The sequence below is a fragment of the Anser cygnoides genome, chromosome 14 (genome assembly GCF_040182565.1).
Source record: "Anser cygnoides isolate HZ-2024a breed goose chromosome 14, Taihu_goose_T2T_genome, whole genome shotgun sequence".
Taxonomy (NCBI): domain Eukaryota; kingdom Metazoa; phylum Chordata; class Aves; order Anseriformes; family Anatidae; genus Anser; species Anser cygnoides.
Window position 1 is genome coordinate 19,237,520 of NC_089886.1, and position 13,652 is coordinate 19,251,171.

The window sequence follows — 13,652 nt, forward strand, 5'->3', positions numbered from 1 at the left end:
AAAAAGAACATTTTCATTTCTAAATAAATGCTAGGCAATCTTCTGTAGGCTCACAAACTGAAATTAGTTATTAATCAAACTCAGTGGGTCCAAAAGTAATTGCCATAGACTTCTGTGTAATATGAAAGAAGGTGCAGCTACATCTTCTAGAGTCAACCCTAGCTGCAGTCTGTATCTGAAATCTTTTGGCATCCAGCGCCAAATCTGGACATCTTTACTCAGACCCCTTCTTGGTTGCTACTTTCTCTCTCTACATAGCACAAAGGATTTAATTTAGCTGGCAAGAAGCTGCTGAAAAGATGCTTGTGCTTTGTGACAGAGAGCATTAACAAATCTGTGAATTACCTTCTTTCTTTCTCCTGTTCCAGACAACTACAAAGTGCAGCTCTTAGCATTTAGGAGAAATCCTTAAAAATGACTGATCACTTTGAAATGCATTTTTGATTTCATACAATAATAAATATTGCAGAGAGGGAGTTGCCAGAAAATAAAGTGGATAGTGAAGGTTTTTCTGATGATGGCTTTTGAGTTGTTTTAGCTTTGGGTTAGTTTATTTCAGGTTTTTTGTAACTAACCAAGGAATTACTCCTAAGCCATGCAAAGAACAGTATAAGAGAGAATGTTTTATTTTCTCTGTTTACAGCCAAGCGCCTGGAAACCCATAAGGAGTTGGATTTAGATGATGCGGATTTTGCAAAACTTCAACACTTCACACTTCCTTCCATGAACATTGAAAGACCAGGCACTTATAATCAAAGGACCATGAGACCCTTAAGGAGGTGCCAGAGCGCTAGAGCTCATTTTCAGGGGCATACACGGAATAGGTCACTTGGTCGTCGTGACAGCAACCGATCTCAAGTGGCATTCAGCAGCACCATTGTGAGTACAAACAGATCGAGCTGGCACATTTAACTACAAGATATGTAGTTCGCATAGAGGGGAATGAGCTTTTTGTACTGTTTTGGTACACTGACATGCCAGGAAGGTGAGGTAGACTGCAATGGGAATGCTGGGCTGGGGTTGTGCCAAGAGGAGTTGGGGATGTGAGCAGAGATGGGAGCCTGGAGCCTGGCTTTGCAGAAAAGGGCAGTATAGGTCCTTCTGGAAGATGATGGTTGGGAAAAGGTTATGGGATTGAAGTCTGAGTCTGAACACAGTTCAGAATGCCACAAACTACTTTTGCTATCAGCACTGCAACATATTGTCTCCGATAAACAGTTTAGCCACCCATGAGCTGTGCATGCCAAATGCAAAAGCTGTGCTCTCCAGAGCAGTTCTGTATGGTTTGTTAGTGTGTCAAAAGCTAAGTGTTGCACTTCTTTGAGACAAAAATAAAAAATAAAAATCCCAACACTTTTCACGTAGAGAATATAAATGAAGCAAGAAAGGTTTATCAGATTATGTTCTCAGACCCTGTGAGATGTTGAACAGATGCTGAACAGCCTTGTCCCAATTCAGTAGCTCGGTGGCCTCTGCCTCACCTCGAGTTCTGACATGGAAGTTTGAGTCATCTTCATTGCACTTCTAGAAAAGCCTTAGACTCATCTGAATTTTAGATCTGAAACTTCCCAAAATCTAACACAACCTAATTAAGGTCAGTCTGGTTTTTTCTCCTTGAAAGTTTTTTAAGAGACATTTCAGACAAAGCTTTTATGCACTCCAGGAGGTGAAACACTTTCAAAATCAGAATTACAATTAAAATTAAACGCCTGGAAAAAACCCTTCCAAATCTTCATTGTAAGAAATTCTAATAAATAGAGGATTCTCAGAACTTTATTTTCTGCAGTTGTTCTTCTTGGCAGAGTTTTTGACTTGCTGACATTTTTTTGGTTGATGTAAGCTTAGGTTAATTTTAAGATCCTACTTGTCTCATTCAGTTTCTCTGTTTTGTAGTAGATATTGGTCAGTGTTCCTCCTGTTCTTGGAATATGGGGGGTTGTCAGTTGTCCTCACATTTTCCAGCCCAGTCCTCATGGAGTATTGAGAACCTCTCTATATCTGTTTGTTTTATGGGTCTTGACTTTTGAAGTGTGATATAGGACTTCCTTGCCAGATATGTTTCCTCAGTGATATTTTTTCTGCCAAGCCTCTTCAGTTTCTTTCAGAAATAAAATGCCATGTTTTCCTTTGTTTGTTTGCTTGTTTCCCCTCTGTAAAAGCATCATCTGAGGAACTAGTATGAAACATCTGCTTTTTAGAAGGAGGTTATGCTGCTCTCCTGGAAATAAAAAGCCTTAGCTGCTGTAACTCTATCCCAATAAATTGCTTAACCTCTGTGACAAATGTGAAGACCTGGTAAAAATGAAGACACTTAGGTATTGCCCAGTGTATTGTCCTGCATATTGATACCTTTTAAATGATGCACAGTAGTATCTTCATTTACCAAACCAATTTCCTTTTTATGAAATGGTGATATAAAAAAAATTCTGTCTCTATATGTTTTCTGTCCTTTGGTATTTATATCACCTTCTCTGATGCATTTGTACATTGCTAAGAACAGCTGGAACATCTGTATAACTATGGTTATACAGATAGTATTGTGGGCTTGAATGGATCTCAGTAGTCAAAGTTTCTCATTAAAAATCCATCTTTTGTGTCTTGAGTCACACATTTAATATTGCTTAATTTAAGGCTTGCAGAGCCCTTCTGGATGAATGTCTCTGTTTAAATAAAAGCACTGAAGTATTCAGTGGCAGTCAACAATTGTCAAATATGATACTCACTATGAAATCATGAGACTCAGCTTCTTCTCATCATCAAAACACAAGAGAAAACAATGCCCTGCTTTCTACAATAAACAAAGTCCAAGGGCCAGCAGTTGAGATTACACAGTTTGTTGTTGTTGGCTTTTTTCTTAATAAATGCTGAGTTTCCAAGGGTTGATGTGCCAGCCACATGAAAGCTACTCATGGAAACTGGTAGCCTCAGGTAATGGGAAAATTGAAGAACTTTGCACTGCTGAGAAGACAGTGATTTTTGGGTAAGGGTTAGTACAGCATCTGCTGTGAGCACCTGCATATCAGAACTGTTGCCAATAAAAGCATTTTAAAGAAGGAGGGCTGTTACCTTTATAGTATCCTACAAAATGTAGAATTTAATTGGAAAATAACTATGCCAAACAAACAATAATCACTTACTAATGTCAAATTTATATGTGAACAGTTTTTAAAGGAGCATTATCTGTGCAGTGATCACAAAATTCTCTTGTCAATCAACCTTATGCAAATCAGTGGTAACCAGGTTGCATATGGTATTTTAAGTGCATTTGTACTGTGGTAATTGATTGTGCCTGCAAATCAGCATGTTTGAGACTTTGTCTCAGTATTCTGAGCAGTTCCGCAATTAGAAAGCTCCGCAGCTACAAAATGTATTTCAGCCTGCCTGTTTGTGAGAGCATTCTCAGCTCGACTAGTTTTGATGTTTTCCTGAAATTTAAAAAGCTTTTATTAATTAACATGTTCATCTCAGTGCATCTCTGAGCTTGAGATGAGGATGATGGGTAATTCATGGCATTTGATAAAGTTAATTAAACTGGAGACTGCAAATCCTACAAGAATAACTAAATAGCACTGCTTTTCTTTTCTGGAATAAAATAGTGTAGGTTTTCTGCAGAGCCTAAATCCTAGGGCTTACCTTCTGTTTTTATCCCCTCCAATATTTTTGTCTGTAGTCCTTGTGATCCCTGAGAGTTTGGGGAGCCTCTTTGTATGTCATTTATGCAGTTCATAAGATAAGATGAATCCTGTGTCCAGCTACAGTCCCCTAAAATTCAGTGTCAAAGTATGTTCAGTGGTAAAGAGCATGACAAGGTCTTGGATAATGGAAAAGCAAATTCCTAACTTTTGTTAGCACTCATCTTGCTATCTTGAGATGCAAATACAAAAAGATAGAGGTCAACTTATTAACAGTTACACTCAGAAAATTAGACTGAGCTGTACAAATCTGTTTGAACTGATATTCACGCTATTACCAAAGTCTGTAGTTGAGAATTGTTGACAAGTTCTATAGTATTATGCTGATATCGTAAAAAAGTGTAATGTCTGTGTATGTTTTAGGTTTTATGTGGAATGGAAAGGACAGAAGAACAGTGTAGTCTTTACTTCAGAAATCTCTGAAGGAGTCTGAGAAGAAAATACGGTGTCTGATTTATTCCTTTCATAAACGTTTATTAGAAATCTGGAGGGAGAAGGATATGTCTATATATCTAATGCAACTGGGAAAAGAACAGACTCACCTGTTCTTTCACACCTCTTATGAAAATGGAAACCAATTTTTATCCTGTCTGTCTCGCCCTCTAGAGGACAGCCTTCAGCCAAAGAAGAGAACACCAGGTCACTTCAGAGCCTTGAAGGTGGCATTGGGCACCTTACTGGTTTCTTTGAGTACCTCAAAAAGAGACAAATTAATTTGATTTGTTGTGGCTGCTGCAACTTCTCAGAGGAAAAATTAAAATAATGTCCTATAAACAACGGAGATATGGTTGACAGCAAGACTTAGGGAAATTTAAAAGAGTAGGAAAAATATAAAATGATAATCAGTTTTGGAACAAGATAGGGCATTAGCATTTATTCTGTATACCTGTAGATGTTCTTATGAAGTAAGATCTTGACAGCACATTTTCTTCTAGACTTAATTGTAATAAACAGTGCCCTGCTATTAGAAATATTTCATGAAGATTTCAATTGTCCAATTATCATCAGGTTTTAGCACCATCAAGTAGAAGAAATGCTATCAAACTAATACAGAGATCTTAACAACTGAATTGCAGTAGCCATTTTATAACATCAGCATTTTACTGACATAGCATTGAAAGTATGGTAAATTTAATTGATTATCATCAATGCTGTTTTGTTTCATTTTCTGTTTTATTCATTCAGTTTTATTCAGGCTGGTCAATGAACAGACTTGTTTGTCTGAATTCTTTTATCTGCTGGTATTCCGTAAGGCTGAAACTAGAGAAATAGGGAAATTCACGTCAGCCCTGCTTTCACTGAATGTGAAAAGAAGAGAGAAAAATATTGATTTCTGTATTATTTTATATTTAAAACTTGTTTCTGAGACCACAATTGACCTGACAATTTTCCGTTTTTCCAGAGGAAAATTTTGAGTTCAGAAAGTTTCAGTTGAAATGGAATGCCTATGTGTGTGTTGTTATTTTTGGCACAAGTTAGAGGCAGATATTGTGGATATATATGTGCAAACAAAACTGAGTGGGGTGGTGACGGATAGGAGAGGCTGAGATCCATGTGTAGTAATTTGTGGTTGGTGAGGTTCATTCTAATTGTGGCAGTGCATGAGGAAATTATATGAATAGCTGGGCAAACAAGAATTTCTAATTGTTAATGTTTTGAATTGAATATAATTCCCAACATCACTGTTTTGAGAGTTATGTCTGCACATAATATGTTCTACATGGGAATTGTCCAGTTCAGCTATTTGGGACTGCTGTAAATAGTGAGCACTGTAGGCAACAGGCACACAGGTATCTATCAGCTGCTGCAGTAAGACATTGTGAAACGGATTCTAAAGAATGACCAATTTACTTTTTCAATGTCTGATTCCTTTTAAGAGGCCTGAGAAGATACCTGAAAATAAGGCTTGTCCTCAGTATGTGTCAATTTGCTAGAGGAGGGACTACATCTGCACTTAAATTTTTTGCCCACATGCAAAAGAAAAAAGAATGAAAGCACTGAGCCAGAGGAACCAGAACCTCCTGTTGCAGAGAGCGCATTATCTGGTTCTATCTTTGAAACTCAGCTGAATTCTGTGCTGCAGAATGAGCAATAGATTTATTTTCAATTATTGGGATAATTTAAGAACCAGTATTCATGTTAGCAAGCAGGAGTTACAACATAACATATTCAGCTTAGCACTGCACAGCCATGAAGGTGGTTGATTGATAGCTGTTGCATATTTAGGGAACTTAAGAAAACTGTGCCAAATTGAAGGAGGAGAGTGTAGTAGCTGAGATAAACTAGAAAGCAGCTAAATCACTTTGGCAATTCCTTAAAGAAGGCATCCAAAAGTGTTGGCTCACAGAAGATGTCTTTTAAATTGGGAAGCTCTAGTTAAATATGGCCCTGAATTAAATCCAAACCTAATTCTGCTAACATGAAATTTCCATTAAAAGTCATATTTCCGTAGCCCTACATCAGATTAAATTGTAGATAAGTAACATTGTTAAGTAGTTTGGCTTATGAATTTAGATTTGATTAGAGAGAGTGTGGTAGTAGATTACAGTACTGTTTCAGGAACAAATGCAGAACGTATGCATTTACCTGTTTATTGTAAAGCTGAGGAAGAGCAATTTGAGACAGCTTCTCTTTCAGGTACAAAGCAAAACGATTCTGAAAACACTTTTTTGTTGTAACCAAGCTATAAACACAAGGTGCGTTCTCTGTTGAAATAGCATTGCTGCTCCATCACTGAAATGGGCGATCCCAAATCCACTTCCACCTGGAATGACCTTTAATTCATTAGTCAGCAGTTTCAAAGTTTGGGGACACAGTATAGATTATTCTTGAGATAGATCTCAAAAGAAATAAAATTCTGAAATCTTCTTCGATTTTAAGGTACATTTCTTCCTAATAATCTAGTTATGCAGCCTTTAGAAATACATCTGTTTTCCCCAGATGTTAAGTACAAAAGGCATTTATCTTACATAATTCTAGGTGTGAATTCAATAAGAGGCAACAGAAGACTATTGAGTTGAGAGCTCTTCCTTGAGCACAGTTATAAATGAGAATAATTCTCCTTAATTTCTCTTACAGGAAAAGGATGTGACTCCAGACAGCAGGCTGCTGAGAAGAGTGAGAGAAGCTGCACTCCAGACTGAAAATCTCTCTCCTTTTATACATATGCAGACTGCCACATCCCTTACTGACTTTTTTCTTGCCCTTGCCATCTGCAATACAGTCGTGGTCTCCACAGCTACTGAGCCAAGACAGAGGGTAATCTAACTTTGTTTAAACTAAGTATTCAAAGGAAATTGATTATGCTTACAATAACAACACGGAGCACTGTTCAGGGAAACCTGAGGTGGTGAGAAATGGTTTTGTATGGGAGCTCTCCTCTAGTTCTTTTATCTTTTATGTAATGTCTACTGTTTCACTGCCTGTGTATATCCCTGCCTAACAAGGCTCTTTATGTTTGATGAATAGATATGACTACCGCAGTATCTGTGCTTTTCCTTTTAGATTTAATAATACATTTACTGTAAGAAATATGTTGAATATACAGGGTTTTCTCTGATCTCTCAGGCCATTATCAGAATTACAAGGGCCTTGATTTCATCTCTGTTTCAGAAACAGAGACACAAATCACCATCAAATTCGGATGCCAATTTTCCAATGACTCCTCTACTGAATTCCCTTAACACAGTTAAAGAGAAAAAAATATAGCTGCATTTTTTATTATTGTCATTTAGAAAAGAGAAATACTGAGGCTTTGGAAAGTATCTTGTAGCTCACATTCATTTATTTTTAACCATATTATACCCAAGGTTTTCTCATATTTCTAGGTTACAGTCCCACCACCAATAAAACCTTCAGGAATCACCTTGGAGAAGATTCATCAGATATTTCATCGGCTGAAGTTAGCAAGCCTCAGCCAGTCTTTTTCATCATCTCAGTCTAGTTCAGAGCTAGGAGCTAGCTTCAGTGCAAAGAACACCGGGGAGCACCTTGCTGCGCTGGATTGCTGTGACGAGGACAACGACTGCTGTGACAGCAGTAGGGGCGCTGGGCTCCAGGACAAGGGCAGCACAGATATTGGCAGTGCTTCCTTGGATGAGGTTTTTAAGTCTGTTACTCACGGTTCTTTGCCAACAGACTTCTGTTACGAGGCTGAGAGCCCAGATGAGGCAGCACTTGTCTATGCTGCCCAGGCATACAGTTTTACTTTAGTGTCCCGGACTCCTGAGCAGGTGACCGTACAGTTGCCACAAGGCACACTCTTGACTTTTGATATCCTCTACACTTTGGGATTTGACTCAGTAAGGAAAAGGATGTCTGTAGTGGTAAGACACCCTCTAACCAAGGAGGTCATTGTCTACACAAAAGGAGCTGACTCTGTTATAATGGACTTGCTGGAAGACTCTGGCAAAGGTAATAAGCCAATGAGCTATTCCTGTTGTGTCTCCTACAAAGAGGCACAAGAAGTTTGCAGTACTCTCTTCTGCATGAAATATAATATCTAGGCATCAGGAGTATAAAGATAAGGAACAAGCTCTCCATAGTGTTATCCTTGCAGATCAGAACTGAGGTATTTGTTTAACCTGAGTAGTGCTGAGAATATGGAATGGGCTAATTAACATTCACTGACAGCACTAACCCATGTGGGTTGTGTACTCTGCAGTAATACTTTCATACGGGCCTGACCATGGTATTTCAGCTTGTCAGCAAGAGTGCTGTAGCATTAAAAAACAACAGCAACAACAACAATAACAACAAGAAAAAGCAATATCATCTTAAAGGAAACAAGAACCTTTACCAATCTTAAGTTTATGCAACACACAGTGAACACTTTGAAAGAGATTGCTATTACAATGGAATCCTCACTCAGTTGCCCATTCTTTTTTAATCTTAGGTCATTAGGTCTGAAGTGATCTGTGGTTAAGATGTAGAATCTTTCCCTTGTATTTCACAGCTGACACTTACACAGAGAGGAGAAGGAAAAGAATAAAAGACAGAACACAGAAGCATCTGGACTACTATGCCCGAGATGGCCTCCGAACTCTGTGCATAGCTAAGAAGGTAGGAGGGCACTACCCTAATGTTGTTTACAGCTTTGCTCTATATATATCAATATATTTATAGGAAAAAATTAAATGGTTATAATCCTCTGTACTTCAGAGGACAAGACAGATACAGACCATCTTTCTATCCATCTCTTTGATTGTTTTGTAGTCTTTTTCTCCTCTCTTTCTGCAGTTTTTATCCAGTTTGAACAAATGATGGGTTCTTCATCAACCTCAAAATATTGATTTCTGTTTATCCTATGCCAGCTCTGGCTTGCTCTCTTTACAGTGATTTCAGGCAAGACATAGAAAGCCAACTTTCTGTTTTACTTTGCATTCAGCTTTCAAAAATCCTACCTTCAGCCTGGGATAGTGCATTTTAGCCTGATACCTTAGTGCAGAAGTGGTGAGACACCCTGCAGAGCAACTTTCAGAAACTGTGCTCCAGTACAGACTCCCAGATAAAGGCGGTGGGACTGAGAGTTTCTCTAGGCCATGTTTTTAATTCCTAGCTTCCACAAACAGGAAGGCACATCTCTTTTTTCTCATTGCTACCAGCTCCTGCAGTCTTCTCATGGAAAAGTTTCTGTTGTTTTAAAGGCAACACAGTACTTTATCAACCCAGATAGGAGTTAAGCCTCTGTGATCCAGAATGTTGGCATTCTTCTCCTCTTATTTAAATTTAAAAAGAGCTCTTTTTAAATTATGTTATGCAGGTCTTGAATGAGGATGACTTTCAAAAATGGGCCAACTTTCGTCGAGAGGCAGAAGCTGCTATTGACAACAGAGAGGATCTGTTAATGGAGACAGCACAGCATCTGGAGACCAAACTCACCTTGCTGGGTAGCTAAAATAAGAATTGTCATTGCATGAAGTATCACTTGCTCTCCTGTGATATTCTTGGCAATCAGACAGACAACAGCTTATATTAAATTATATCAAAAAGGCTTCCTCTGAGGTTTGAAAATCTCAGGGCAAGTGTACACAGTCCAATGACGGTGCTTAAACAATTTCTATTGCATTTTGAGCAGCAGTAACTTTGAAAAAGTGTACCGAAACTTTCGTGTGCCATGAGCAAAGAACATGTGCATCAGCTGTTAACTGCAGCTCAGCTGACATGGTAGATAATGACGTTCCCATAATTCAGTCACATATCTTTGTCCTCAGATAAACCCATAAAACAGTATATATTCACTTCAATTTTGAGCACAAATCCAAGGGAATTTCTGTTATAGAACTGTATTATAAAAAGCAGTAACTACAATTGTTGTCCTCATTCTTGCTAGTGAATTCCTGCTCCTGTTACACTGTCATGTTTGCTTTCTATATTTTGTAAAAGGTTGATATTTCATGTTAAAACTTACCTCTTTGGTACTTGCACATCATCCATCACCATAGTATCTAACAATACTATTCTGTTAAATTACAGAGGGTTTCAGTGCTTTCTTTTCTATTTTGTTTCAAAATGTTTTGGTATTTAAGACTTTGTTTTTCAGAGTCATCCCATTCTCATCTTTCTGTGAATACAATCTGTGCCCATATTTTGTTATCCTGAATTTCTGTGATTGCAAGCTATTAGCGTTATGGTTTCTCATAATCTATGCAATTATTTAAAAAAATAGAGTAATAACAGTAAATACCATAAGCACAAGCATATAAGAAATAACACAGATCTTGTTAGAATGTTATCTTTGCCAACTCTTAAGGCACTGCGTGCATTCATACTTCATTTCACAAAAACTGTTATTTTAGCTTAAATCAATATCTATCTCTAATGTACCACATTTACAGCATCTTCAAACTGACCTCTAGTGGAAGACATAAGAAGTATTGTAACATTCAGGTGGTGACTTACGTCCATCTGTTTATAAGTTGGCACATTTTAAAAAAGAATGCTTCCTGTATCTTTTCTTCTCCCTTTGATGAGTGAAGCATCTAACTTGGCAATACGATAGCATTCATTTAAATAGTCAAAGTTCATCTTTTCTGGTTGCTTTGATGGGGCTTGATGCAATACTTCAAAAATGCATATGGTATAATTCCTCTGCCAGTACATTGTCATTTTGGATTATTAGGGAGAAACGAAATGCATTGTTCTAGCATCAACGAAAATGAAGAGTCAGAATTTGATTGATGACAGATTTAGGTCTTAATCCAAATGCAGATTTTGTGCCCATGTGTTTATCTGCTGGACAATACCTTGGCACAATTCTTGATAAGCTCATGATTGGAAGTCAAAGACCTTTTCTTAAAAAAAAAAAAGAACTGGCAAGATGATTTCCAAATATTTCCAAATGAAAGAAAACTAGTTCATGTTGTCTTTTCCTGTTTGCCCAGGGGCAACAGGGATTGAAGATCGGCTGCAAGATGGAGTGCCTGACACTATCGCAGCTCTTCGAGAAGCTGGGATACAGATCTGGGTGTTGACAGGAGACAAACAGGAAACAGCAGTTAACATTGCATATTCCTGTAAGCTCCTGAACCAAAGGGACACTGTCTTCACCATAAACACAGAAAATAAGGTGAGTACAGGGGGATGCACAGAATTTTCTGTCTTTCCCTTTCTTCACAGCTTTCAGCTTGACACTGATTTGCTTTAGGCTGCATTCACCACAAGACACAGCTAACCAGATGTTCACATAGCAACATTAGGCCATAAATTCTTTAGACCACATGTAACAGGATGAATTTGAACACAAGACAGTTATGTAGAATTTTATTCAATTAAAATACAAGTTTCCAAATAAAAATAAACTTTTTTTTTTAAATGACCTAACTGGTGAGCTGTAGGAAAAAGATAATATGCAGTTTATATGCCTGATTCCTTGATAATATTGGTGTTTGGCTTTTTCACTTGCAATGGAAATTTCAGTTACAGTGGTATTGTAAATCCGGGTGATATCTGTAGGAAGACATTTGGAAAGTATTATATGGGTCAGTCTGGAATAAAATGCAGGTGTAGATTTAATTAAATTCAGAACTTTCTAGTTGCATGTTCCCAAATAGGATTAGGCTTAATCAGAAATTTATTAGTGTGAACAATTTAACCTGGTGTCTTTTTGTGTAAGCAGCATTTCCTTCTCAGAAACCTAAATATAGCTCCTGTGGGCTGGTTAAAAATGCAGTCACATTCTTGACACTCCATGGTGGCCTACATAGTGGTAGATGTGCACAGATATTCCCTGAATTTCTGTAGTCAACAAGAAGGTCAGGTGGTAGATAAAGCAAACATACTCCAAAATGAAAATAATCACTTGATGGGCATCTCTGTCAGCTCCTGTGACTCACAAAATTCAGTGAACAATCTGTGGTGCAATCCATGGCTATTCCTGAAACCATCTGAACAGACGGGAGAAACAAACTTTCAAAGAAGGTAAATGCCATTAAGGATGGCGAAGGCAAAAAAGCTTTAAAAAAGCAACATTGGCTTTTGCAGACTGTGAAGCAACATGGTACCAGGGAAACCATGCCTTGCTCTCAGAAAGTGGAATGTCCGCTGGAGCAAACAGCTTCACGTGGCATTGCTCCAGGCATCCTTGCAGTGCAGATGACTTTGTGAGACAGTTTTAGGGAAGTGCAAGTTTAGGCATTACAGCTCAACCCATTTGAAAAAAGTCAACATACCTGATCATTTCTAATGTCCAAAATGCCAGCTGAGCTGTCCTCTTTTTTGTTTTGTTGTCAGTGCCATCTTACTGTACAGCCCCAAGTGGCCCTGAGGTCACCAGGGTGCTGCTCTGTTCTCTTTTTGCAGCGTACACTTGTGACCTGTACTCAGCAGTAAGGGGAACTGTCACGAGAAGGGCCTTTCTGTAGGTAGATGGGAGGTTGAGGGGGGAAGGCTGGGCCTCTTTTTGGGACTAGGCAAGTCACTTGTCTCAGTTGCCTCCATTTTTATCCCCATTACAAGCTTGTCTTTCTCTGTAAAACTGTTGTGAGGATTAATTAAGTAATGTTAAAATACTGACTGTTTTTCTTTTGATAGGCAGTGGTATAGAGTAGTCAGATGGCCTACTTTCTAGCTTCTTTTGTCTGCAGCTAGTAGTTCTCCAAACAGGAATAATATGCTATGCAAATGTCTCTCTCTTAGTGTCACGGAAATAGGGAAACATGCAAAGATGATATGGAATTCAGCACAGAATACATTCCTTGCTTCGATGTGTAATTTCATTCGATACGCATATCTGCTTTAACGGGAGGCAGAATGAATATATTTAGGATGGAAATTAGAAGATGGTTCCTGTCAGAGAAGAGATGCTACAGGCAGAACCACCTAGACTCCAGGAAACACAGGCAGATGTGCTCACCTACAGCACCCTATGTGGCCGTCAGTCTGGACTCAGGCGCACACAGCGTGCATATAGGTGCTTGTGTGAATGTATGTCATTTGGTGGGCATTAGCTTTATATTTCAATGCCGTTTAGCTCCCTCCCTTTCAAAGTGAAGCCAAGGACACTGGTTGTGAAGAGTCCCCAAGTGGCTGCAGTGAAGGAAAACAAATAATACAAAGGGTTTCTCCTTTCACAAAAGCCCATTAATTTTGACAAAGTTAACCCTTAAACTAAATATCCATCAAAAGATAAAGCCTTTGACAGAGGGTTAATAAAGGGTAATAGCTAATGAAGTGAATCCAGGTGGGAAATACCACAATGTTTCTTTGCACCTATGGTTAAGTTTGCTTTCTGTCAGATGTTCATCTTCACTCATGGCCACGTACTGAGCATGGAACAGTTCTTAATTCAAGTCATTGAAATATTTTAGTGTCTTTGCCTGTTTTTTATTTTGCTGTCCAATTCAATTTTCAGCACCGTATTAAGAAATCCCAATCTTTTCTTCCATCCCCAATATTTTTACCCAACCTCTTCCAGTGCTGAGGAATAGGTGAAGCTCAAAACCAGGAGGAAACAATTGTAAG

The 13,652-nt window shown here is 38.3% G+C and overlaps 1 protein-coding gene across 9 annotated transcripts in view; it reads left to right on the forward strand.

Moving 5' to 3' along the window:
- The window catches only part of ATP10B (ATPase phospholipid transporting 10B (putative)), a 216,125-nt gene that overhangs the window by 190,527 nt on the left and 11,946 nt on the right, over positions 1 to 13,652 (forward strand). For all 9 annotated transcript variants that reach the window (XM_067005484.1, XM_048064682.2, XM_048064686.2 and 6 more), the window contains 6 exons: positions 644 to 879; positions 6,771 to 6,950; positions 7,520 to 8,105; positions 8,647 to 8,753; positions 9,454 to 9,580; positions 11,075 to 11,259. In XM_067005484.1, the coding sequence (XP_066861585.1) occupies positions 644 to 879; positions 6,771 to 6,950; positions 7,520 to 8,105; positions 8,647 to 8,753; positions 9,454 to 9,580; positions 11,075 to 11,259 (1,421 nt within the window). The remainder of the gene's footprint in view (positions 1 to 643; positions 880 to 6,770; positions 6,951 to 7,519; positions 8,106 to 8,646; positions 8,754 to 9,453; positions 9,581 to 11,074; positions 11,260 to 13,652) is intronic.